This window comes from Natrix helvetica (genome assembly GCF_964273705.1).
Source record: "Natrix helvetica genome assembly, chromosome: 2".
NCBI lineage: Eukaryota > Metazoa > Chordata > Lepidosauria > Squamata > Natricidae > Natrix > Natrix helvetica.
The window spans coordinates 743,308-769,393 of NC_138552.1; the positions used below are offsets into that span (position 1 = coordinate 743,308).

Here is a 26,086-nt window from a genome sequence, read left to right on the forward strand (position 1 = left end):
CAAAGTTCGGTTGCCACCCAAACCACTCAGGTCCCTCCGGTGGTGGACTTCCTCCAAACTCCTCAAGGGGAGTCCGTTCAAGGAACCGGTCCGCATCCAGGTAACAACGGATGCCAGCCTATTCGGTTGGGGAGCTCACGCCTTGGACAGGGTCGCTCAGGGCCGTTGGTCGAGCCAGGAACTAAGAAACAGTATCAATTGGCTAGAGTTGCGAGCCATCCGATTGGCCCTCCTCGAATTCAGGGACATGATCTCGAACCAACACATTCTGGTTCTAACGGACAATGTGGCCTCCAAGGCCCACATCAATCGCCAGGGAGGCACCCGATCCAAGGCTCTTATGTTGGAGGCGGAGAGAACTCTCCACTGGGCGGAGGCCAGACTGTTATCTCTACGAGCGGAGCACATCTCCGGGGTTTCCAACACACAGGCGGATTGGCTGAGCCGGGCCACTGTGGATCAGTCAGAATGGCGGCTTCACCCCGCCCTCTTCCAGGAACACTCTCGCCGCTTCGGCAACCCGGTGGTGGATCTGTTTGCGCAGCCCAACAATGCGCAGACACCTCGATTTTACACCAGATTCCAGACCCCGGGGGCGGAAGGCACCGATGCTCTCCGCAGCCCTTGGCCGGCAGGCCTTCTTTACGCTTTTCCACCTCTACCGATACTTCCGTTAGTCATACAAAAGATACTGTCGGAACAAGCGGAAGTCCTCCTCGTGGCCCCAATGTGGCCCCGACGCCTGTGGTACGCCGATCTGGTCCATCTATCAGTCGGCCGCCCCTGGAGGATCCCAGACAGCCAGATCCAGCTCAACCAGGGGGCTCTCGTCCATCCGAACCCCCAGCTCCTACAATTAGCTGTGTGGCACGTGAGCAGGCTATCCTGACAGGACTGCGTTTCTCCAACGAGGTAATAAACACCATCCAAGCGGCACGTCGGCCATCCACGACTCGTATTTACGAGGCCACCTGGCAGGCATTTTGCAGGTGGTGCCGCCGTACCTCTATAGACCCAGTCAAGACGTCTGTGCCACAGGTACTTGACTTTCTGCAAATGGGCCTTGACAAAGGCTTGGCGCCCAACACGCTTCGCCGACAAGTCGCAGCCCTCTCCACCGTGATTAGTGGCGGTCGTGCCCGCCCATTGACTCAGCATGCTCGGGTCAAGTCATTTCTGAAAGGCGCTGCTAACATCAGGCCTCAGACCGTTCATCGCTACCCTACCTGGGATCTTCCCCTGGTGCTCAAGGCGCTCACATCTCCACCCTTTGAGCCCATCCGCACCATCAGCCTCCGGTTGCTGACTCTTAAGACTGCCTTCCTGGTGGCCATCACGTCTGCCAGAAGGGTGTCCGAGCTGGCGGCCCTGTCAATAAGATCTGACTTGTGCATCTTCCATTCCAACAGAGTAGTACTTCGCCTCGATCCGGCCTTCTTGCCTAAGGTCAACACCTAGTTTCACAGGGCACAAGAACTTATCCTTCCAGACTTCTGCCCGAACCCTTCCCATCCGCAGGAGCGCCAGTGGCATCATCTGGATGTCCGGAGAACCTCCGTCGCTATGTGAAGCGCACGGCCGCCTTCCGGAAGTCAGAAGCGCTTTTTGTCTCGTTCCAGCCTTCCACCATGGGGCAGAAAGCGTCCTCCAACACCATTGGACGTTGGCTGAAGGCGTGCATTGCTCTCGCTTACGACTCCCTGTCCCGGCCGGTTCCCAGACGCATCACTCCCCACTCCACCAGGAGCGCGGCTACAACGGCGGCCTGGGCCACTCAAGCATCAGTCGAGGACATTTGTAGGGCGGCAACCTGGTCATCGCCATCGCCCTTTATTAGACATTACAAGGTGGACTCCTACGCCTCGGCAGAAGCATCATTTGGGCGACGTGTGCTGCAGCAGGTGCTCGCCTCCTCTGCGGGCCCTGACCAGCCTGGCTCCCGCCCTTAATTTCACTGCTATGGCATGTCCCATGCTTGGATTCCCCAAGCAGCGCACAGGAGAACGACCGTTGACTTACCTGAACGGTCCTTCTATGTGCGCTGCGAGGGGAATCCAAACCCACCCGCAGCTTCGGCTGGTCCGGGCGCTCTGGGCCTCTGGCTTCTTTGACTGACTTACACTGGATGTGACTTTTGGTACCTGTCAGTCTGTAGTCGTGACTGTCAATCGATACACATCTTCTTACGGCTGACCTTCGTACAAAACTGACCTTTCCAGGCAGAGGAGGCGTGGTCATCTAATTTACATAACTCAGTCTCTAGGCTAATGTACAAAGTTAACCCATGCTTGGATTCCCCAAGCAGCGCACATAGAAGGACCGTTCGGGTAAGTCAACGGTCGTTTTCACCATTGAATTTCATTTTATTAGATAGTGCCCAATGTTCAAGTTTGTCAAGATCCTTCTGTATCTTTAGCCTATCTTCTGGAGTGTTGGCTATTCCTGCCAGGTTGGTGTCATCTGCAAATTTGACGAGTTCCCCATTTATTCCCTCATCCAAATCATTGATGAAGATGTTGAAGAGTACTGGGCCTAAAACAGAGCCTTGGGGTACTCCACTGCATACTTCCCTCCATGTAGATGCAGTTCCATTGAGGACTACCCGTTGAGTGCAGTTGATCAGCCAGTTACGAATCCATCTGGTGGTGATGCTGTCCAACCCACATTCTTCTACTTTATCTAGTAGTAGGTTATGGTCTACCTTATCAAATGCCTTACTGAAGTCCAAGTAAACTATATAGATGGCATTCCTCTGGTCCACTAATTTTGTCACTTTGTCAAAGAATGCAATAAGACTAGTCTGGCATGATCTGTTTTTGACAAATCCATGTTGGCTTTTGGCTATTACTTTGTTTGCTTCTAGGTGTTCGCAAATTCGTTGCTTGATTATTTTTTCCAGAATCTTTCCTGGTATTGAGGTCAGGCTGATAGGTCTGTAGTTTCCTGGATCTATTTTTTCCCCTTTTTTGAAGATGGGAACCACATCAGCTCTTTTCCAGTCCTCAGGCAGTTCCCCGTTGCTCCAGGATCTCTGAAAGATATAATTCAGTGGTTCTGAGATCTCGTCTGCCAGTTCCTTCAGAACCCTGGGGTGTAATCCGTCCGGTCCTGGTGCTTTGAACTCGTCTAGGGTAGACGAAAACAGCCCTGCTAGGTCCAGCAAAGATAATTCAGCATTTATTTTTCCTGTTGGACCATTGGAGGCCTCAGAGGTGCCCACAGGGAGGACACAGAGGTGCATTCTCCTTGCATTGTTGCTCCCCGGTGGTTGGTGTTCAGAACGGGTCCCCCAACCTGGAGATGATGCTGAGTCTTCAAAATTGAAAGCCCTGAACAGAACCATCAGTTTATGACAGGCCCTCGTGGCGCAGTGGTTAGAGTGCGTATTGAACGTTTACACTGCCGCAGCCAGGAGTTCGATTCTGGAGGGGCTCAAAGTTGACTTAGCCTTCCCAGGTCGGTAAAATGAGGAGCCAGATTGCTGGCCCTGTACACCGGAAAGAGGGCTGTAAAGCATGGGGAAGCGGAGTATAAAATCTAAGTGCTGTTGCTAGTACTATTAACCTCCCTTTAAAGCCATGGCCCCATCTTGTAATAACAGATTTCACAGGTTAATGACGCACAGAGGGCTCTCTTTTGGCCTTTCAATCAGCACCATTGGCTGACTGGCGCAGAGAAAGAGAGAATTGCAGAGTGAGAGATAGCGTGAGAGAGAGAGAGGGAGGCAATGACCTGGCAAACAGCGAATGGTAGCCGCATCCAGCGAATCTCGGAAGAGTTAATACTGAGTGCTGCTTAGCAATCTCCCTCCCTCTCCCTCCCTCTCTCCCTCTCTCTCCCTCCCTCTCTCCCTCTCTCCCTCACCACTGTCCTCTTGAAACCACGATGTGCTATCTGGCTGCCCAGAAGCTGGAAGTAACAGGGAGCTTCCGAGACTAATAGCCATTGATGGAGGGGTCTTCCACGAATGCAACCAGCCTTTTTGAAAACTGTTAAACTGCATGCCCAGCCCCACCTCCTGTTCTTTATTCCTGTGTGAAGACTCTGTCACACACTATGTGACGTGTTCAATACATCCCAGCGCCTGGAATCGTTCTGCGCTTTCCATTGGACTATTGACCCAATTTAAAGAGGTGCGTTCGATTCCCTTCACAATCACGTTCAGTTTTGACACCCTGAACGGGTGAGCAAATGGCCTTTTCTGGTGAACCTTCTATATTTTTAAGCAGACGGCCCATAAAACCCAGTCATTGCCTAATCCCAAGATTGTTCAGATTTCCCACCATTGTTTGATGGGGAACTTTGCCAAAGTTGTTGTAGAAAAATGTGCCCTTAAATTAGGAACCAAACAATTGGCAATAACACAACAAAGGACTTTTTATTGGCGTAAACAACTGCAGGCAGTCTATGACTTATGACAACGATTTGTAATGGGATTTCTGTCGTAAGGCGATTTTACGGGATTTTTCTGACAGTCATTAAGCGAATCATACAACTCATTAAGCAAATCCAGCTTCCCCAATGGGCATTTTTTGCCGTAAAAGGGCAGAAAAGATTGCAGTTCACATGACCGCAGGACTTGGGCAGCAGTCATAAGTGTGAGTATAGATCATAAGTCATTTTTTTCCAAGGCTCTCTTAACTTTGACCTATTAAACAGATTGTCATAAATCAAGGACTAACTGTACAGGGATCAGTTGATTCCTTATCAAAGAAACACAGGAAATGCTCAAGACTCTCTGGTTTACAAGATGGGATTCATTCAAACCAATGAAAATTAGAACCCATAAATGAGGGATCTGATAATGTGACCAGGGGCTACCTGGGCATTCTGTTGTTCTAGAAGGATTCCAAGCTCACCCTTTCCCCCCATAACGTGCCTCTCCTAGGGCGAGGGTGGGCGACAATGGCCCCTTTATGACCTGTGGGCTTCAGCATGGCCCAAGAGCTTGGCCCAGGGGCTTCAGCTCAGGAGTTCTGGGAACTGAAGTCCAGAGGTCGCAAAGGGGCCATTATTGCCCACCCCCGTTCGAGGAGGACTCTCTGTACCCAAAGCAGCAACGACTCAATTCTTCCCAGCCGATGAGACGTAACGTGAAGATCAGCTTGTTTTTCCTGACATTTCTTTGCCTCTGTTCATTGCCTCCAGGATGAAGAGGAATCCCTGAACGAAGTGGGCTATGACGACATCGGAGGCTGCCGAAAGCAGCTGGCTCAGATCAAGGAAATGGTGGAGCTCCCACTTCGACACCCGGCTCTCTTCAAGGCAATTGGGGTGAAGGTGAGGCTCTTCTCTGGCCCTGGAGCCTGAGCTGCGCTGACGAGAGGAAGACACTCTCCCCTCCTTTGGTTGAAGAATTCAGGATCCACGGGGTAGGGGTGGAGGGGGAACTGCGTGAGCCCCCCCCCCCTCACCTGGTGTGTGTGTGTGCAATATCTGTGCCGGTGCTTAAACGTGAAGTCGGGTGTCCAACCTTGGCCACTTTAAAGAGCTGTGGACTCCAACTCCCAGGATTCTAGGAGGCTTTTTGGCCGTAATGTGTCTCTGTCTCTGCAGCCTCCCCGTGGAATCCTCCTGTACGGTCCGCCTGGTACTGGGAAGACCTTGATTGCCAGAGCCGTGGCTAATGAGACCGGAGCATTTTTCTTCCTAATCAATGGTGAGTAGCTTTGGCTTGAGCCTCTCAACGGCAGCCCTCGGGTGGCTGAACCAAAAGGCTGCATTGCCAGCCCTGGCAGGCAGGTACGAGGCCTTCAGCATGCGGTTCCTTCATTCTCCTGATTGCGATCACAAAGATTCTCTCGTTCGTTAATATCCCAAAGCAGAATTAAAGCTGATCATGCGATTGAGACAAGCACGATGCGGGTCGATCAAAAGCAACAGGAAACCCAGCACAGTCGCCATGGAAAACACAATTTGTCTTTTTAGGGACGAGATCGGAATTGTTCTGAGAACCTCTTTGTGCTCCTGGGCATTTCATACCGGAGTTTGAAAGATGCTCTCTCGTGCAGGTATCCTTGGAAACCCCAAGATGCCTGAAGGAAACGGAAGGAAGTGCCTAGACTTCACAGCCACAGCCAGAAAGAAGCAGACACTTTTATTTTTAGGGCGGGGGGGGGGGGGGAGTCTTAAGCTACATCTCTGTCCAGACTTAACTGGAGCAGGGCTGAACAGCTGGGAAGGCTTTGTGTCTGGAAGCCCTGCCTGCTTGCTAGAGCAGGTAACCCTGGACTTAACAGTAACTCATTTAGTGACCATTCAAAGTTTTAGAACGCCACTGAAAAAAGTGTCTTAGGACCGTTTGTTCACACTTAGAAACGTTGCAGCATTCCCCTGGTCACTTGATCAAAATTCAGACAGTTGGCAACTGGTTTCATACTTACGACAGTCGTAGTCTCTCAGGGTCACATGATCGCCTTTTGTGACTTTCTGTCTGACAAAGTCGGGGACCAGCCATCGTAACAGCCGTGTTCTAACCTAATTAGTGGGATGATTCACTAAACTAACGAGAAATGGTGTAAAATGGGGAAAACTCACTTAACAACTTGTCTCGCCTAGCAGCAGACATTTTGGGCTCTATTGTGGTCATAAGTTGAGGACAATCTGTAGTGGTGGTGAGGACGTGAACCAGAACAAAACTAGATTTCATTTGGTGTGGCCATGTCTATTGAATCCGCATGAAATATGCCTGGGGCGGGATGGGCATCCAGCCTTCCGCTTCCCAGTTTCCAATTCCGGCCACGGGTCTTGGAGGCCTCTGGGACTTCCGGCTGTGCCCCTCTGGTGTAGAGGGGAGGGGCCCTGCGTGTTCTTTTGGGCTGCCACCCCCTGAAGGGGCGAATGCCCTCTCCCTGTTTCTCCACAGGTCCCGAGATCATGAGCAAGCTGGCCGGAGAGTCAGAGAGCAACCTGCGCAAGGCCTTCGAGGAAGCCGAGAAGAACGCGCCTGCCATCATCTTCATTGACGAACTGGATGCCATTGCGCCAAAGAGGGAGAAGGTGGGGGCCTTGCAGCCTTCCGTGCAGTGGGGGAGGGGACAGCACCATTAGGGGGAATAGCCCTGAGCACACACACACCCGCCCCCAGGGGAGGCAAGGAAGAGACTCGGCCTTAAGTATAAGCCCAGCTGAAGGATTGCTTTGGGGGGCTTCCCAGACCCTTCCGGGTAACTCAGTGACCGATCAGGCCAGAAATCCAAGAGGATTCTGTTTCCCGGGTTTGCTTGAGCTTCAGTCTGGAAAACCTCTCCAAAAACCCAAACCGGCTCATCTTCTACCTATTGTAATGGAATCCCTCACTGCCCCCCAGGGTCACGTGACCACGGTCTGGCCCTTGACCACCAGCTCACACAACGGTTCCAGCAGTCACATGACCAACCCTTGTAATAGCAATAGCCCTTAGACCTCTATCCTGCTTCACAGCCCTTAGACGTCCCTCTCTGAGCACTTTACAACAATCTGGGTCCTCGTTTTAGCAACCTCAGAGGGACAGAAGGCTGAGTCAACCTCCAAGCCCCATCAGGGTCAATCTCCTGGCAGTGGGCAGAGGTAACTTGCAAGGCTGCATTCTGAGCCCGGTGGCCCCACAGCTGAGCAGGGGCCAGTAACCTTGTCTGCTGGCTCCTGCAAAGCAGAGGCACTGGAGAGGCTGGCCAAGACGTTTGCACGTGCCCCTTCCCCTGCCCTGCTTGTCTCCCTCCTCTTCCCAGCAACAGCCCCTTCCCTGCCTGCTCGAGAGCTGCCTGGGAATCGTTTAATAATCCATGAGCCTCCTCTAACGGCAGCAATGGGGACTGCTGTTGTTAAGTGATACGGTCACATGCCATTGTGCTTTACAACTTGATCTCTTAGCAACGGATGTTCCAGGCTCAATTACTGTCATTAAGTGAGGAATTGCCTGTAGCTGTATTTGCTGGTGAGCCACATTTTTGGCTTGATTTACTCCAGTGCACCCCGTATCTCCAGGGAGCCAATCGAAGGAAGCCCAGGGTGTTTGTTCATTCACTTTAGTGTTTATCGCCTGTTCTTCCTCCATGGACAGCTAGGCAGCCTAACAAGCAAAGCCAAGCCAGGTATAAGAAAAGGACAACGCTGAAAAAGCTAGAACGGCTAGGAAGTTAGTGCCCTGGAACAGGTGTGCTTGGGGGCGGGTGGGGCTCTTGGTGCCTCGGAGGGCGGGGCAAGCTGAACCCGGAGGTGGGGGAGGGGAGGGGCAGAAGCAACAGTCAGGCTTTCCAGGCCAGGGCGGCACCGGTGGCCGGAGTGTCCTTCCTCCGCTGAAGGAATAAGGAAGAGGGGAAGCTCTTCCTTATCTGACAAAAGGGGAGTGAAGGAAAGGGGGAAGCCAAGCAGGGTTTTCCCTCCCGAGATTCCCTGAAGGGAGAGTTTCCTTTGAAAGTGGGATTTTCCTGGAATTCTTGCCTTGCAACGTCCGCCTTCCTCCTGGCCAATATTGGCATTCAGGCTGCTTAGAGGTTTCTTCTCTGGATTAACCGTTTCCAGTCTAGGCTGCCAGAGGAGGAGGCCTCTGAACTAAAATTGCATTTGATCCCGTGTCTCTCTCACTGTAATCTTAGGGGCTGGTTTCTTGGTTTTTATGTATTATGTCTCCATATTACTTTATTTTAAGGTATTTAACCGGCTTTGAAGCTTTCCTTCCTTCAGGGTCCCTTCCTTGGGGCTAAGTTCTTTCCTTCCCAACCTGACCCTCCTGCCGGGTTTCTTCCTAGACCCACGGGGAAGTGGAACGGCGCATCGTGTCCCAGTTGCTGACCCTCATGGATGGGCTCAAGCAGCGAGCCCACGTCATTGTCATGGCTGCCACCAACAGACCGAACAGCATCGACCCAGCCCTCCGGCGGTTTGGTAACTAAGCTTGCTCCATTCGGGAGGGGGGGGGGGTGAGCGACCCCTGCACAGGGGCTGAGGGTCCTTTTGCAACAGTCGGGCTGGCAATGTACACGACAGCCAGCCAGGCCTTAATTTGCACCTGAAGCCCAGTTCACACATGCAGAAGGACTAAGTAGCAAACTTTGACTTCAAGCTATGATGGATCATGTGCAGGGAGGAGTAGCATTCTGGAGAAAGAGAAGGCTACTTTGATTCATGCGGCTTCTTTAATTACAAATGACTCTACTTACTGGGGTTAGTGTTCCCATGTGCCTATAAGTAAAATCGAAGTAAGTGGGCATTTCTTCCAGTGAGGCCTGGGTCTCCTCTGGTTTTAAACCTGGGTGGTTCTCAGTGGGGAAGGCAGGGCTTTCAAGGACAAAGAGCGGCCGAGGAGTGAAATCTGCTTGCTTGAATAAGCACAGTTGAATCAGGATCCTCATATTATATAGAAGGAAAATTGTGGTGCTGAACACTTACTTTTTGTGTCCTTGGCATTCTTGTTTCAACTGCACACCCACACACCCACTCCAGGATGCTTACTGGTGGCCAGCGGTGCTTGAGAAAACAGCTGCGCTCGCACTCCCACCTCCTTGCACTTCAGAGGGAACCACTGTTAATACTGTGTGGCTCTTCCGAGCTGGGAGGAGAGAAATTGGAAGCCTCCCTGAGGGGCCCCTTTCCGTGGGTCCCTTGGGAAAAGATGGCTGTCTTGGGGGGCTTTTTTAACTCTTCCCCCAGGAGGGAAAGAAGATGGGAGTGGGGAGGGGCTGACTTGCCGGAGGCCCAGAAGTGCAAGATCTGACCCGTCCTGCTTAAGATTTGAAGGAGAAATCCCTTTATGAAACCAGGGAAGCCAGATAGCGAGGTATAAAAAGAAATGTATTCCAAAGGAGGAGGTAAAGGGAAAAAACAGATAGGGCAACAGCCGCACATAAAGAGAATTCTAATTTAGTTTAGCTAAACTAATTTTTATTATTTATTTATTTATTTATTTATTTATTTATTTATTTATTTACTGAGCGCTTATGGACGGCCCCCTCTCCCGAAAGGGACTCGGGGCGGTGTACAGTCCATATCAGAAATACATCATAAAAATAACTATAAAATTAAACAATTAAAAATTATTAAATAGATAAGTAGATACGAAGGAGGATAAAAAAGGTTTAAAAGAACTGTACAGCTGAGTAAATAGTTTAAAACCCCTACAAATATCACATACAATTGAATTTAAAAAACAATTCCCCTCCGGGCTCCATAGGCAGCCCTTGTTGTTGTTGTTCCTCTTCAAGTTTCTAGCCCCTGTTGGGGAGGTTGCATCTAAAGGGCCTCTCCACCGGAGGTCCAGGTCTCAGGCGCTTCAGGGGTCCCAGTTGTCCCATACCAAAATTGTCTGTGTGTGTGCCATTGATTTGTTGACAAATACTAATTTACCAACCGTTTACTTTTGATTTCAATTTTTTTTATTCAAAATATTAAAATACAAATTCCCCCCCCCAAAAAAAATATTTATGATCACAATTAAGCCCAAGTTTCCACTGCTGAGCAAGACCATTACTAAGTGAGTTTTGCCTCATCTTACAACATTTCTTACCACAGTTATTAAACATATCACTGGGGTCATTAAGTGAATCATGCAGTCATTAAGCACATCTGGGTTTCCCTATTGACTTTCCTTGCCGGAAGCCGGCTGGGGAGGCTACAGACTGATCATGTGACCCAGGACAGGGCAGCCATTGGCCAAGCGGACACATTTTGATCATGTGACCGTAACTGCAATGGTGGTAAGAGTGAAAAACGGCCATCGGTCACTTTTTCCAGGGCCATTGTAACTTTGACCGGTCACTAAATGAGCTTTTGTAAGTCCAGGACTACTTATAGTCTAAAGTCCCATTTTCAGTGGATGCAGTGAACTGCCTGGCTTGTCACACAAGGCGAAGGGGGGGGCGAGGGGGGGGGAACCACTGGCCAAGGCAGCAGCTGGAGGTTTGCTTTGCCAGGGAGCATCACCAAAAGCTCTGAAGGGCCCCCATTCTTTCTTCTTCTCTGAACCGCCTGGGCTCTGGAAGGGTCTGCTCCATTCCTGATCCCTTCGGTCCTGACCACACCGTCTTTTGCCACCAGGGCTTCTTAATCTCGTGGCATTTATAGCTCCCCTCATTCCTTGCAGAGTCTGGGCAGGTGGAGAGCAGATTACATTTACAAGAATAGAAAAATGACAGTGATGTCAACCATAGATTGCAGTGGCCCACGGTCGCCACAAGCTGCATTTTGACAAGCGATCTGGTCAAGGCAAAGGGTTAATGTCCAGACCACGCCTCATCTCCACTCAGAAGGGAAGACCAGATCAATTGTCCCCCCCCCACCTTACCCATTGTCCCAGGGCACCTGTTTGGGAGGGGCCACAAACTTGCCAACTGCAGAGTGACTGTCCTGCAGGGCAGGGAGGCCCCAAGTGGCATAAGGCTCACAGTGGCCCCACCAGCAGCAAACCTAAATGGCCAATGGCAGCAAATGGGCAGAGAGAGCTGCTTGGAAGCTGTTTGCCACAGCGGGCACAGAATGAGGACTAGAGCCTGCCAGTCTCCAGCGTGGGGGACACCAGCTGAGCCGGTGCTCAGCTGGGCCCTCCTGGGTGGGGGTGGGGTGGAGCTACACCCCCCCCCAAAAAAAAAGGCCGTAAAGCTTTGGTAGTCCCACTTGCTTGCCGAGAGGACAGTGCAGAGCCTCAGCTGAGCCCTGCTGGCCGGTGGGCCCTCGGGCGCTGCAGGGAGTTAGGCTCCCTCTAGGGAGACAGGAGGTGATGGGTGCTCTTGGCCCACTGCAGGCCGCTTTGACCGGGAGGTGGACATCGGCATCCCTGACGCTACTGGCCGCCTGGAGATCTTGCAGATCCACACCAAGAACATGAAGTTGGCCGATGATGTTGATCTGGAGCAGGTGGGTTTGGCTTGTCTTTTTTTAAAAAAAATTAGAGTTAAATTGAATGACAGGGATAAAAGAATCATTCCAAAATGTGAGGTGGGTCCATTTAAAGCCATTATTATTTTCCTTCCTCTTGTTCTCTTTCTTTCTTCCTCCCTCCCTCCTCAAGGCAGCAATCACGCCTGCCACTTATCTAATACTCCTTCCTCCTCCTATTTTCTCCAAACAACAACCCTGTGAGGTGGGTTGTGCTGAGGAGAACGACTGGGCAAGTCACCCAGGCAGCTACAGCTGCTCTTAGAACGAGGAGGAAAGGAGGAAACACCGTCCCATGGATGTCAATTGCTAATTGCGCCAAAATAAAAGCATTGCTTATCCAACACCTCTTCCCCCCCCCCCCCCCTTCCTTGGGAGCTTAAACACTGATCCTGTGCTGGAACCATTGCTGTGTGTTAGTTGTGACCTTCCTCAGGGCTATAAGGACGAAGAGAGTCTGTTATTTAGGATAGCCTTTATTGTCGTTGTGCAAAATAAATACAATGAAATTGGTTGGCAACAGTTAAAATTCAACCTGGGAATAGTTGTGGGCTGTGCGTTGTGGCTCTTAACGGCGCCGGAGAGAGACCGGCCAGTTTCCCCGCCTGATGAGCCCCTGTTTTTCTAAGTTGCATTCAGCTCCCTTTCTCTCTCCTGCCCCAAGGCCCACAGGAGGCCAGCCTCCTACCTCCATCCTGGGGTGGGAAAGGTGGGTTAAGGATGTGGCAGGCACGAGACAGTTCAGCAGGAACTGACTTAGAAGATGGGAAGGAAACAGCCAGAAGAGGGAGCACAAGGCCAGTGAAATCGCAGCATTCTCAAACTGGGTCAAGCCTGACATTTTATACAGCAGATTTCTGTGCTTTCTGAAAAAACACTTGGTCGAATGGGGCCAAATCTAGAGGGATTGTATTGCCCAAAACCAGAGGCCCATTCAAGCCGCCTGTCTGGTTATCTGGGTGTCAGGGCCGGGGGGGGGGGGGGGGGGGGGGGGGGGGGGGGCTGGGCATTGCTGTGGGCCTCCTCCTCCTCCTGGTGGCAGAGGCCAGACTCCCCTTTGCCCAAGCAGGGACAGATCTTTACTCGTCTGCCTCCTCCGCTCCAGGTGGCCAATGAGACCCACGGCCATGTGGGGGCTGACCTGGCTGCGCTGTGCTCAGAGGCGGCTCTGCAGGCCATCCGTAAGAAGATGGACCTGATTGACCTTGAAGATGAGACCATCGATGCCGAAGTGATGAACTCCTTGGCCGTCACCATGGATGACTTCCGGGTAAGGCAGCTGCGGCTGCACCTCCCCTTCCTCCACCTGGAGAAATGGCCTCCACCGGAGGTAGCAACCCCTCCTCTCCCTTCTCCTCCCTTTGCAATCCCCAGTGGGCCCTGAGCCAGAGCAATCCCTCAGCCCTGCGTGAGACCGTAGTGGAAGTCCCACAGGTGACCTGGCAAGACATCGGGGGCTTGGAGGACGTCAAGCGGGAACTCCAGGAGCTGGTTCAGGTGAGGCTGCAGGGGTCTTTTCCTCCGGTGCCTGCCAGCTGCAGGGGGCAGCTGCTACCACAAGGGCATGCCCTGATGCCCTCTCTTGGCTGTTAAAAGCAGCATCGGTTCTTGAAAATTAGTCTCCCTTTAAAAATGGTTGGTAAGTATATTTTGAATGGTTCTGTTTCCTGGGCCTATGAAATCTTCATATAAATTTAAGATTTCCCTGTTTGGTGGTTTATGTTGACCTGCTAAGGCTACCCAACTCTCTTAACAAGACTTGGTGATATACATAAAGAAGCAGTTAAGAACCCAAAGCTCTTGAAGAAAAGCAAAAAATAAAAGACAATTACACACGCAGGACACACACACACACACACACACACATGCACTCACTATGACCCAAAGCCTGGAGGAAGGCCAGAGGCCTTTGCAACACAGCCAGGCCCTGTGAGGTGAGCTTTTAGGTGGGCTTACTCCCACTTTGCCCCAAAAGTAGCCATCAAGTGGTTTGAAAAGCATTTGTCAAAGTCAGATTGGGGGCTGTAGTATTCCAGGGGGGTAAATGAGTGGGTTTAGCTGCAGAATTGCTTTGACGCTTGTTACCTTCATCGTAATCCTCTTTCAATGACCTACCTCCTCCAGTGTGTGTGTTGGAGACCATAGCAAGCGACTTTGGCTGACAGTGGCTGCCATCATTAGCAGAAGGGAGGGGGGAGGAGACAGGTTGCCTGAGTGGCCAGGTACATTTGATGCCGAAACAAATAATAGTTTGGAGGTAGTTCCACCCCTCCTGCTGCTCTTGGTTTGTTCTGGTTTATCCCCTCTGTAGTGGTGGGGGACGGGGGCAGGTTTTGTGTTTTCCTCTCGGAGCTGACGCCGAGTCCCTTCCTTCTCCAGTACCCGGTGGAGCATCCTGACAAATTCCTCAAGTTTGGCATGACCCCGTCTAAAGGGGTCCTCTTTTATGGCCCCCCTGGCTGTGGAAAGACCCTGCTAGCCAAAGCCATTGCCAATGAATGTCAGGCCAATTTCATCTCCATCAAGGGCCCAGAGCTGCTGACCATGTGGTTTGGAGAGTCGGAGGCCAACGTGCGCGAGATCTTCGACAAGGTGAGTCTCCGCTTTCTCTCCTCCTCCTCCTCCTCCCACCCCCGGCTCACACGGAGGTCTCAGTGGGAGGCTTGGCGTTACGTCCCAAGTTGCCCAGGCAGAGGTGGGCTTCGATAGAGTCCTTTATTGCCCTGCCATCCCAAAGGGCAGCCCTGCAACGCCAGGTAAGGCTCCGCCCCTCACTTCCCTGAAGGCAGCCACCCTCAGTCCCACAAACACAAGCCAGTCGCCCAGCTGACCCAACCTGCAAAGGCAGGGAGGAAGTCCAAAGAGAAGGGGCACGTTCATGGGGAAAGATCCAGGCCCTCCCGCTGGGCAAGGCAAGTCCATCAGGCAAAGGCAAAGGCAAGGCAGGACCAAGAGTCTGTAAGGCTGGGTCTTCCTTAAGCCGGGGGAGGCAAAGGCAGACTCCCCCCCCCTTCTCCTGAGGTCAACCCACGGCAGGTGTTCCTTGTGAGGAGGGGGGGGCGACCTCCTCCCAGTAGCCTCACAGCCCTCCTTTGAGCTTGCCTCCGCTCTATTCTCGTTGGCCTTGGATCCAGGGGGAGGCAGCTGTCCTTCATCAGAGGGGACCAGTTGCCTGTCAGCCCCACTGCCTGGCTTCAGCCGATGATCCTCCTGCTCAGGGTCGGTGAGGGCAGGCAGCTCTGCTTCCCTCGGGTCAACCGTCTCCCACAATGCCTGGGGCAGCATCAGCCCCCCGTGTCTCATGCTGGGGGAGAACGTCCCAGTTCCTCCTGAACCAGGATTCATCGCCTCGTTGCTTGGATTCAGAGCTTTCCGATCTTCCCACATCCTGGGGAACCTTCAGCCACGCCGCGTTTGCCCCGGGGCTTTGAGCCAAAGGGCAGCGACGTTTCATCCTCCAGGGGCCAAACCAGGGAGTTGGGTGGGTGAGGCGATGAGAATCTTCGTTCAGTCTGGTTGGACTCTTAGTGATTCTCTGGGCCTCTCCGCGTCTTCCGGCCTTGCACAGCTTCTTCCAGTTGTTTTGTGCTCAGGCAAAATGAAAGGATTTTAAAATTAAGTAATCCCACCCCCCCAAATCCTTGGGAGTTCTGGGCAACCTTTAAATCGTTGTAAAGAGTTCTAGCTTTGTTTGGGGGCTGCCTGCCTAGGGCCCCTCCGACTTGGGGGCACCACAGCTGCTCTGGTGAATGTAGGGACGTATCGGATATTTGCAGGATGGAACCTGGCCAGCGGTTCCAGAGTCCCGGAGGCTTTAGGGATAAGGGTGGGAGAACTAACCTAATAGCAGGGCTTTTGGGGCAGGGGCCGGTTCCAGGACCTTGAGGTTGTAGCCCCTGAACACTTAACAGTCTGTGGTAACAGTTGCCGGGAGCCTTTCGGTGCCCTGGGCCATAGGCAACCGGGCCGTAGCAGCAGCCAGGCCAGGTTGCCACTGTTGCCTTGGCGACTGACGCGGCATCCTTCCCTCGCCATCAGGCCCGCCAAGCAGCCCCCTGCGTGCTGTTCTTCGATGAGCTGGATTCCATTGCGAAGGCCCGTGGGGGGAACATTGGCGACGGCGGAGGTGCTGCCGACCGAGTGATCAACCAGATCCTGACAGAGATGGATGGCATGTCGACCAAGAAGAACGTCTTCATCATTGGCGCCACCAACCGGCCAGACATCATTGACCCGGCTATCCTGCGCCCTGGACGCCTGGACCAGCTCATCTACATTCCTCTGCCTGATGAGAAGTCTCGTGTGGCCATCCTCAAGGCCAACCTGCGGAAATCACCCGTGGCCAAGGCACGTTTGTGGATCGGAGTGTGCGTGTGTGTGTGTGTCTGTGAGAGAGAGAGAGGGGAGACTGCCATCCCTGCCTCTGTTGTTTAGCCTTGGGCCCTGATTGGATTTAATACCTACTCGGGGTGGGGGGGTGGGGGGGGGATGGATAGATCAGTCCCTTGGGAATTGAGGAGGCAGGCGTTCCTGGTTTTTTCCTTCCCTGAGCCTTAAGCCCAACAGGGACCTTGGTTGTAGCTGGGTCTCAGGAGCAGTCAGCAAGTAGGAATCCCGGAGCCCTTTTAAAGGCAAAATCTTTGGAGAGACTCCTGAGCTGCAGCCAGCTGGTGGCCAGGGAGAGTTCGGGGGAAGGAGGCCCCGGCAGCTCTCTCTGCTCTTTTCCTCCCTCGGTAGAATCGGAGAGTCGAGCCAGGCCCAGCCCTGCTGGAAGAGTTTCAGCTCCCTGCTTTAGAAAAGAGATTGTCAAAATGTCTTCTGGGTCTCCTACCGTTGAAGCTGCTACTGCTTTGATTTCCCTCTTTCCCCCCCCCCCCCCCGGGGAAATTGTGTTTCTTGCTCGTGGGGCGGGGGAATGAAAGGCAGCTGCCAGGGGGGGGGGGGACTTGATGGGCACATGCGATACGTAGAATTTCCCTTGCTTCTCAGGACGTGGATCTGGACTTCCTGGCTAAAATGACCAACGGTTTCTCGGGAGCTGACCTCACGGAGATTTGCCAGCGGGCTTGCAAGCTGGCCATCCGCGAGTCGATCGAGAGCGAGATCAGGCGGGAACGGGAGAGGCAGACCAACCCCTCGGCCATGGTGAGCAGCGGGCGCTGGGGGAGGGGCGGCCACTCCCAGGCTTGGCCTTCACCCTCCCCGGTGCTGACAGCCACTCACCCTTGCTCTGCTTCAGGAGGTCGAGGAGGACGACCCGGTCCCCGAGATCCGTCGGGATCACTTTGAGGAAGCCATGCGTTTTGCCCGCCGGTCAGTCAGCGACAATGACATCCGCAAATACGAGATGTTTGCACAGACCCTGCAGCAGAGCCGCGGCTTTGGCAGCTTCAGGTGAGCCCAGGGGTGGGTTTTGGGAAGCTGCTCTAGTGCCCCTCCCCCTCCGGCCCCTCCTTTTCAACACCCTCAGCCAGCAGGTAATAGCGGGGGGGGGGGGATCATTTTGGTGGATGCCGGGAGCCTCTGCTTCCTTATCTGGGCCTCCATGACTTCCGCAAAGAGTCAGGGAGGGTCTCCTCTGGCAAGGGGGCCTGCAGAGCCAAGGGGAGTCCGGCCGTCTCCATATTTCTCCCTTGCATATTCTCCAGGTACCTGCTGCTCCCTCTCCCAGCTTTTACTAAAAGAGTTGAGTGAAATAAGCTGATTTCCTGCCCCAAACCCTCCTGGTGACCCCCATAACCGAGGGGGTCCCTGAGCTCCCAGTCTGACTGCTTAGTCAACCACCCAGCTGGGGCTCTTGGCCTCTCGCCATCTCCCAGTTCAATGCTCCCGGCTTCTGTCCATCTCTCTAATGGCATCTGGAGAGGCCTCCGGTTCCTTCTTGTCTACGCAGAATGAGGGGGTTGTGTGAAAACAAGCAAGAACAGCTAAGCGGGAAGGAAGCTGTTTAATGAATTAAATACATCAGGAAGGCCGTTCCTGCATTGGCTGCCTCCCCTGTGTGGGGCTCTCTCCAGCTATTCTGCCCCGGAGTGGAGTGGGGGTGGGGAGGTGTTCCCTTTTGGCTTTCCAGATGTTGGCACCCAGCTTCCCCAGCTCAGGAGTTGTGGCTCCTCGCCTGCATTCCCCCCTCTGTGTTTCTCCCGGCAGATTCCCATCAGGTAACCAAGGTGGTGCTGGACCGAGCCAGGGCAGCGGCGGCAGCGGCGGAGGCAACGTTTACAATGAAGACAACGATGACGATCTCTACGGTTAAGCTGCGGCCAGAGTGGACCAAACTCCAGAACAGGCCACGTTGTACAGGGCAGTCCTCACGGCCAGTGGACTCCTGGCTTCTTCATTCCTCGGTCAGACTCATGTAGCTGCGTCCCAGGCTCTCTCCGCTGAGCCTGCTGTCCATGTAAGGCGGTTGGTTGCCTGGTTTGGTTGGGAGGTAGGCAAGCAGTGGAGGAGGAGGAGGAGGAGGAGGAGGGGAATTGACTTCTGGGAAATTTTCTGTTCTAGTTTTATGGCAGAATCAGCAGCTTTAGCAACGGGTACAATAATAGCCTGTAAAAAAAATTAATAAAAACCCACAAAAATAAAAAAAGTCCCATAACTTCATGCTGGCCTGCAGGAGCCTTTGTTCCCGATTGAAGTCCTTCGGCGTTTCTCGTCTCCCTGGGGAAGGGGAAAATGGGCTCCGGTGCTCTTCCTCAGGGGCCACCCCGTTCCTCCGTGGTGCCTTCAGCAGAGGGGATGGGAGGCCCCTTTCCGTGGGCAGGACGTGTCTGTGCAGCCCCTCCTAGAGGAGATGCTCCCCTGGCGGCTTTCCTCCCACCCGCATTGGGTCCTGGCTGCTGGTCTGTGGAGGGTCTCGGCTGCCCCGGTCAGGGTTGCCCCAGAGGCCCCAGCTGGACTTGGAGTTTTTTCCCCTCGGGGACATTTCGCTCCCCAACCAGAGTTAAGAACTGGGGAAACTTCTTGGATGATGAGCAAAACGCCTTTAAAGAACAGAACAAAACCCAGCTGCCTTTTGGGGAAAGCACCCAGGGGTCTCCCTGCTGCTTCGTGTTCATGTGAAGCTCCCTGGCCTCAGCTGGTCTCCTCCTCTCGCTTTGGACGAAGCTCTGACGAGAGAGCCTTGACCGAGTAGCACACACCGCACCGTCCGAGGAGACCAGCAGAGCTCTGGGTTCTTCCTCCGGGGGCCATCGAACCATCAACTGACTTCCGTCAACCTTCATCCCAATGCTGGCTTGTTCCTGACTTGAAGCATGATTCAGAAGGCCGCTTGTGGAGAAATTAAATGGGTTGTTCTGGGAGAGCTTGAATAGAAGACGCTCCCGGGGTGGTTTACCCTCCAAAGCACAGAACGTTCCATGGAGGATGTGACTAAGTGAGCTTAATAGTCTTCAGACAAAACCCTTCTCCATGCTGGAGTGCTTGGAAAAGGCTGGAGCTTCACGGAACGCAGCTCTGGAGCAGGAGCCCCGTGCAATTAGTCCTATGGCGGAGGGGCTGCCCCGCTCATTATCTCCTGATTTGCATGCTTCTTTTTGTGTTCTCCCTTTGTCAGTCCGTGGATGCATTCCTCCCACAGGCCAATTATCCTAATTTCAGTAACTCTGTTAATGGCGCTCCCTGTTTTTATTTGTATTTATAATTTATTTTTCTGAAGAAATCCAAAGTTGGTGTGAGCTCTTACCCCTTTTCCTTCGCCTTTGGAGCCTCGCGCTAACTCTACGGAGGAAGAAGGCTGCAGGGCAGGAAGTTTGCGCTCAGCTTCCCAACCCCGAAGGAGGACTGAAGCCGGCCTGGCCTTCCCCGCCTTTCTAGCCAACCCAGGCAAAGCATGGAAGGGGAAGTGCAGCTCTAGCCGTCCCTGTGAGGGCTGCCTTCTAATCCCCTCACTAAGGCGGCTCCCCTACCCCAGGCTTCTCCCTGGCTTCTCCCTGGCTGAACCATGAATTCATGGGGAAGGAGAAGCAGGAAACACCGGTTTTCAAGCCCCTTGGTGGGATTTGGCTTCATTGTTTTATGCCTTTGATTTATAGCCAAACTTTCTCCCCCCCCCCTTCCCCCAAAAGGCAGGGCTCCTGTCAGTTTCCTTTGTCTTGGGTAGGCATCCAGATCGTGGCTTAAGCTATCTGACCAGGGTCTCTTCAGCAAAACTCTGGATGTTTTGAATAAACAGCCTCTCTGGCTATCCGTTGGCTAAGCATCTTCAGTCAATGCAAGTCAGACTCTGATCCGATTTTACGTTTGTTGCAATCAACATGATGTCTAGATTGAGATCAGTTCCCATCACCCCCCCTCCCCTTTCCTTCCAGTGCTGATTGGCTGCCTGTGTCTCTGGGAAAGAGGATCTTTTGCAGACCTCTTGACCGAAAGGCTCTGGTCATCTCCAAGAGCCAGTTGCTGTTTTAACTTCTGATTTACGTGGTGGAAAACTCGGGTAGAAAATGTGTTTGGGGGCCAAGGGAGTTCTAGGCATGGCCCAGTGGGACTCTATTGTCTATAACCAATTTCGTTGTATTCAAGTACAATGACAATAAAGATTATACTTATATACCACACACACTAAAACTAGGCCATCCATGATTTAAGGTGCCTGAACTCCTGTATCTTCCAAACCAAATGTAGCAACGGGAGATCCAAATTGCCAAAATAGCAGTAACAAAGAGGGTGCGTGTCTTGCCTTAAAGGTACAGGGACGGTTAAGGAGCTCAGGACTCTTCCTGAAGCAAGGGGTTGCTCTTGCCACAAGCTCTCCAGATATGGCTGTCTTATGAACACAGGAGGTTTTGGCAGATACGTTACAGCTCAGTTCACACATGCTAGGATATCCTATGGCTTGTTCCAGGCTTGGCCCACTATAACTTGTATTTTTGCTCTACAGTCCATGGACAAACAATAGCTTGACCTGGTGAGTGAGAAAAGACTCTCAGAAAAGGGGGGGGGAGGGATGGGGGGGCTGGGATCCTTCAGAGTGCAAGGTCATTGAATGCCCTGATTTGTGCAATTTAGATGATGTGAGCATTTTGCACAGCAGCTCCATTTAGTGCACCGTCTTCCCTCACTTTGCCAAAGCTGTGTATGTCTGCTTGTCGTGCAGTGTTTTTGCTCGCAGGATCTATGTGTATGCTTCCAGGAATAGGAGCCCTTTTTTTGAGGCAACAAAGCTTGCCAAAATTTAAATGAAGTGCAAAGATTTTGCCAAAATGCTGTCAGTGTTCCCTGGGTTTTTAATTCAGTTCACTTGGAAAATATTTATAGCGCAGAGGGACATCAAAGTAACTCTCTGCAGACGTTCAGGTGTTCAGTTGCAGTTCACGTATTTGAAGCACCTGCATTGTATCAGCACTTTTACCATCATTATTTGATGGCCTGCTTTTAAAGGCCACACGCCTTCCCTTGGAACCTAAAATTGACAGCCTTGGCGTGTTTTCTCCTTTTACACAGAGTTTGCTAGGAGGGGAAAAGCTACGCTACATTGAGAATGGTGGTATTGATTTAGCCAGCCTATTGGGAGAACCCCACACTAAAACATATACATTTAATTTGACAAGATAGTTCAAGAAGTTAGGAGACTCTGGTCACTCTCTCCTATCTTCTGAACAACCGCTGGATTCTCGTATTGCAACTTTCATCCTTCATCCTTATTGCATTCATCTTAATGCATCCACCTTTGTTTTAACACGGCTATTTTGGGGGCAGGTGTCTTATGCACACCCAGGAGACCAGGCACAGAGGTTACATCAGCTCAACCTACGCTTTCATACATATTTAAAAAGGAACAAAGAGAAAAAGTTCAGTATCTTTAATAAACACTATATAAAATCAGGCATCAGGGGCTGCCCTCAAGGTTTGTATCCCACCAGGCCTCTCTCCTCGCATCCCAGGCTTAGGAGGCTTGTGCTGATGTGCAGAAAGAGCCCTTGTGGGGTTGATCCATGTCTCTCTCCGCATGCGTCCGTCCCTGGCCAGGTGTTCAATCATTTGGGGTTATTGAGATTAGATGAGATTAGTTCTAAGGTTTTTGTTCAGTGCTACCTAGAGTGCAGGGTCAGTCAGTGTGGGTCTTGTGCTTGAAAGCTCTGCGAAAATGGACTGTGATGAGTGTAGTGGGCAGCCATACCGTGTGTGTGTGTATGTGTGTGTGTGCGTGTGTGTGCTTGAAAGGGTTTGTATTTGGGCCCAGAAGTATTCTATAAAGCGGGGGGGGCAACCTTGGCGACTTCAAGACTTGTGGACCCCCAGGGCTGGGGAATTCTGGCGGTTGAAGTCCACAAGTCTTGAAGTCACCACGGTTGCCCCCCACCCCCACCCTCCGGTATACAAGGTGCAGATCTGTAAGTGAAGCTTCTTGTGATGTGAAAACATTCCAGTGGGAGAGACATTCAGCCGAAACAGGAATTCTCTCCCAATAAACAGAGTGCGAGCCAGAGAGGAAGACCACGACTAAAATCATCCCTCACCACAAACGCCACTAAGCCGTCTCTCTTTCGCACAGAGAACCTGTCGACTCCTGGGTTACAGCCAGTACTGCTTGCTGCAGATGGGAGGCAGGGAACGATGGAGCCGAGCTTTCCTCTTGTAGCTGGGGTCGTAGTAGTCCCACTCAAAGTGCTCGGCTTGCTGGAGATGCGCAGCAGGTGTGTTGGGGCTGCCTTCGCTGTCGGTTGACAAGATCCGGACAGAAACGCCTGCAGGGAGGGAGAGAAGAGATCCTGCCAGGAGTCGCATTATAGATCAACCTACGTGATTCTACGACGTTCTTCCCTAAATAGGAAACCTTTATGTGGGCAAAACGTGCTAGCGATGCGCGGGGGAGGCAGGCACAACTACAACAAGGAGGGAAAGCAATGCAGAAAAGATCCCGAGGGAGACGTCAGCCAGAGCCGGGCATTATGTGCAAGGAGGAAAGAAGGGGGCAAAACATGGCTGGTTGCCCCTCCGAGCCTGCCTTGTTTTAGCTCTCACTTTTCCACTCAGCTGGCGGTCTGGAAGAACCAAAGGCTGCCCAAGGAGCCTCTTCCATACTCCTTCCAGATTACGTATTTGTTGGCAGAGTTGAGTACTACAGAGATGTTAAAAACAACAACATCCCACCTCCTTATGTCTCATCCTTCTTCATTAATCACCCCTCCCTCCCTCCCTGCCTCTCTCTAGCGGAAGACGATCCGGTTGAGTGTTGGTAGATCTGTCAGGAGCTTAAGGAGGTTTGGTGTCAGAAGCAATCACGTCCTTCAGCTGAAGACGAGGAAGACGGCCGCCTTGGAAATGTCAGAAGAATTATTAGCTCGGAAGACCAGGTTGTGGTCATCACAGCTCAAACGGCCTTGGGGGAAACCATCTCAGGGAAGAAAATCAAGGAGATCCTTCCAACCACGGCAGTTGAGTTGGGTTGGTAGCTCCATCAAGACCATCAGGCAACCTTCTAAGCCAGTATTTCTCAACCTCATCAACTTTAAGGGACGTGGACAACTATTCTGGGAGTTGTTGTCCACACATTTTAAAGTTCACAATGGGCCCAAAAAGGGTTGTGGGTGTAGAATACCTAAACCTACCCGTGGGCCTATTTTGCCTTTGCAGTAACCCTATAGACCACCCATGGTCAACCCCAACAGCTCAGGGACCCTTTCCAAACAATGATGGCATGATCAACCACCTCTGTCCTGCCTCCTGATCCCTCTCTGGCCTGGCAGAGGCCAATGAGGTCGGGGTGCCTTGTGGGTCTTCCCCAGAGGATAATCTGGGAGAAGAAGGGCTTTGTGAGAAGAGGTCCTCTGTCTCTTTTGGACCCCCTGGAGACTTTGGCCTTAGGAATTCGCCCTTCAAATATGGTGGCAATTTAGTCTGTGGGGGTCACATGACCTCTTAGGCCATAGTTACACATGGGGACCCTAATGCACTCTGGCCACTCCGCTGACCCCAGGTGCCCAAGAAAGAAGGCCAACCTACGTGCCCCGGACAATGTTGCAGGGCCCAATCTGGGTCGCTCACCGGGACCGGAGGTTTTGACTTCCAAGCTTTTGGACTCATTCTGGAGCCCATCCTGTCCTCAGGGAAGGTCTCTCTAGCAGAGGGCGAGCTATCTGTGTGTGGCACTTAGAGTGCCTGTTGCTTTTGAGGTGTTGATTGGGGTCTGTTGATGGCTGGCTTTTAAGCCGTTAGCTGTCATTTGTGGTGTAAGTGATAGGCTGGGGGTAAATCAGCCCTCCTGTTGACTGCTGAGGGGGGCCGTTTTTTCCAGGCTTCACTCCCCTCCCTGGCTGTTTTTGTGCCTGCTCGCCCAACAATGTTAGTAGCTGCAAAATCGAATGTGTGTCCTTGTTCTTTGGGGCCACCAGGCCCAGCTGGGGAAAGACCTGCAGGTGGTACAGCATGCCAAGCTCAGCTGCTAATTCAGGAGCCCGAGTGTTGTGCAAACACAGGCATTGTGTACCTGCAAGGGGCTGCCTGTCTGGAGATCTTCAGCCCATGGTTGGAGCAGAAAAAAATAACCCAGAAGAGGCGAGTGGAGAAAGCGGTTTCTTTCCCTCCTGCAGGAGCCACGCTTGCAGGAAGGAAGTCTGGTTGGTCTCCGGAAAGGACCACCTGACCCTTCCCAGCCCCCCCCCCCAACCCAAACTGGGGAAAGACCTGCAGGGTGGAATGTAGACTGGGCAGGGCCCCAGGTTGCTCAGCCACCGGCTGTTGAAGCCCTACCAGTATATATAGGCCATTATTCCTGGGCCCAGAAGACGAAGGCTGCGGGGGGGGGGGGGGGGGCTTCTACCTCTGCAGAGCCCTTGGAACAGCCTGCTCTCCATGTTGTTCTGGAGCTCAGAAAGTTCCCTTGTTTCCCACTGCCTGTCCCTCCAGGGGCCCTTCATTCGGTCACGCCAGGCTCAACACAGCCATCTCCTCCAGGGGGGGCCACCTCTGGCCATGGCCTCTGACATTGCAGCCGCCTCCCCCCCCCATTCCTTTCCAACTCCTCTGCTGCCATTTGAGGCACTCGGACGCCAGGGACTCCAACCCACCAGGAGCCGCTCATCATTTCGGCCCCTCCCGGCCCCCACTCACCAGCACTGACGCCGAAGTCTGAGTCAAGGCCGGGCCCTTGCGAGGCCGTGAAGTTGGCAGAGTTGAGGTGGGCCCTCCTGTCCCCCGGCCGGATGCTGCTGCCAAACTCGAAAGGCCCCGTGCTGGAATGAGTGCCCGGTGCCAGCCTGCTGCAGGTAGGGGGCTTCCTCTGGGTGCTGGTGTGGCAGCTGGAGAAGACCCTCTCCAGGACACCCTACAGGGAGGGGAGGGAGTTGTCAGAGTCCCCCCTCTCACCAAGACCCCTTTGTCCGCCCCATTCTGGCCAGGAACAACTTGGAAAACAATTCCACCCATCCGGTCAAGGGACCCTTCCAGCCTTTGCTTCCTCTTGGCCCCCCAGAGCCTGCCTGTCCCTCTTTAAGGAGGGGGAAGTGGAGCCGCATTTGGGGAGGGGGGGGGGCTAAATGCTTCCAGCTGGACTAGCTCATTGCCCCTAAGAGGGGGTCCCATCAGTGACTTCGGCCCCTGAAGCTGGAGGGGAAGCAAAGTCCTCGTTTAAGTGGAAGCTTTGACACCCCACCCCCACCCCCAGCATGGCCGGCCGAAGCCTGGCCGGGAAGTTGCTGCCCATTAAACCCGAAAGGCTCCAGCTGACAGGAAGAGGCAAGAGGGTCCCCAGGCTACGCCCCCGACTCACCCCAGTGCCGGAGGAGGTGGCAAGAGAGTTGGGGGGCACCAAGACGGGATGCTTTCCCAAGTCGGTGCAGGAGGAAGCGGCTGCGGGCGGCGCCCCTCTCTCCGGCCGCAGCAACCGAGGGCTGGACGCCTCCGCCCTCCTCCCGCAACAGGGCGCCCGCGGGCCCGCAGCCCTGGTCTGGGGCAGCTGCCGCCGAGCCCTCCCGCCGCCCGCCTCGTGCCTGAGCGCGGCAGCCTTGGGGGTCCCCGGGAGGAAGCGGGGGGGCGTGGAGGGGCCCCGGGCGGCCCCCACCCTCCGGCAGAGGCGCCAGCGCAGGAGGAGCAACGCGCTGAGCAGGAGCAGAAGGAGCAGGCAGGGCGCCAGCAGCCCCAGCAACAGCCGCAGGGACCGCCGCAGCGCCCACACCTGGCCCACCAGAGCCCGCAGGGGCTCCATCGCGGCGCAGGCGGAACGCGGCCGGGCCGGCCCGCTGGCCTTAAGGAGCCCCAGCTGCCACGCCCGGAGGTGGCGCTCGGGACGGCTTAA

The 26,086-nt window shown here is 53.3% G+C and overlaps 2 protein-coding genes across 3 annotated transcripts in view; one reads left to right on the forward strand and one right to left on the reverse strand.

Annotated features, from left to right (window-relative positions):
- VCP (valosin containing protein) overlaps nt 1-18,453 on the forward strand; it is a 36,736-nt gene extending 18,283 nt beyond the window's left edge. For both annotated transcript variants that reach the window (XM_081943615.1, XM_081943614.1), the window contains exons 6-17: nt 5,149-5,280; nt 5,557-5,659; nt 6,866-6,999; nt 8,730-8,865; nt 11,717-11,829; nt 12,956-13,120; nt 13,225-13,347; nt 14,230-14,442; nt 15,889-16,197; nt 16,840-16,995; nt 17,090-17,244; nt 18,001-18,453. In XM_081943615.1, coding sequence (XP_081799741.1) covers nt 5,149-5,280; nt 5,557-5,659; nt 6,866-6,999; nt 8,730-8,865; nt 11,717-11,829; nt 12,956-13,120; nt 13,225-13,347; nt 14,230-14,442; nt 15,889-16,197; nt 16,840-16,995; nt 17,090-17,244; nt 18,001-18,106 — 1,845 coding nt within the window. In that variant the 3' untranslated portion in view covers nt 18,107-18,453. The remainder of the gene's footprint in view (nt 1-5,148; nt 5,281-5,556; nt 5,660-6,865; nt 7,000-8,729; nt 8,866-11,716; nt 11,830-12,955; nt 13,121-13,224; nt 13,348-14,229; nt 14,443-15,888; nt 16,198-16,839; nt 16,996-17,089; nt 17,245-18,000) is intronic.
- Nucleotides 18,454-22,078: 3,625 nt separating this feature from the next.
- LOC309387732 (protein huluwa-like) lies at nt 22,079-26,021 on the reverse strand. Its single transcript, XM_081944478.1, has 3 exons — nt 25,562-26,021; nt 24,904-25,117; nt 22,079-22,538 (listed from the first exon to the last, which is right to left on the reverse strand). The coding sequence occupies exons 1-3, from the start codon at nt 25,994-25,996 to the stop codon at nt 22,366-22,368; spliced, it is 822 nt and encodes a 273-aa protein (XP_081800604.1). The 5' UTR covers nt 25,997-26,021; the 3' UTR covers nt 22,079-22,365.
- Nucleotides 26,022-26,086: the final 65 nt, after the last annotated feature.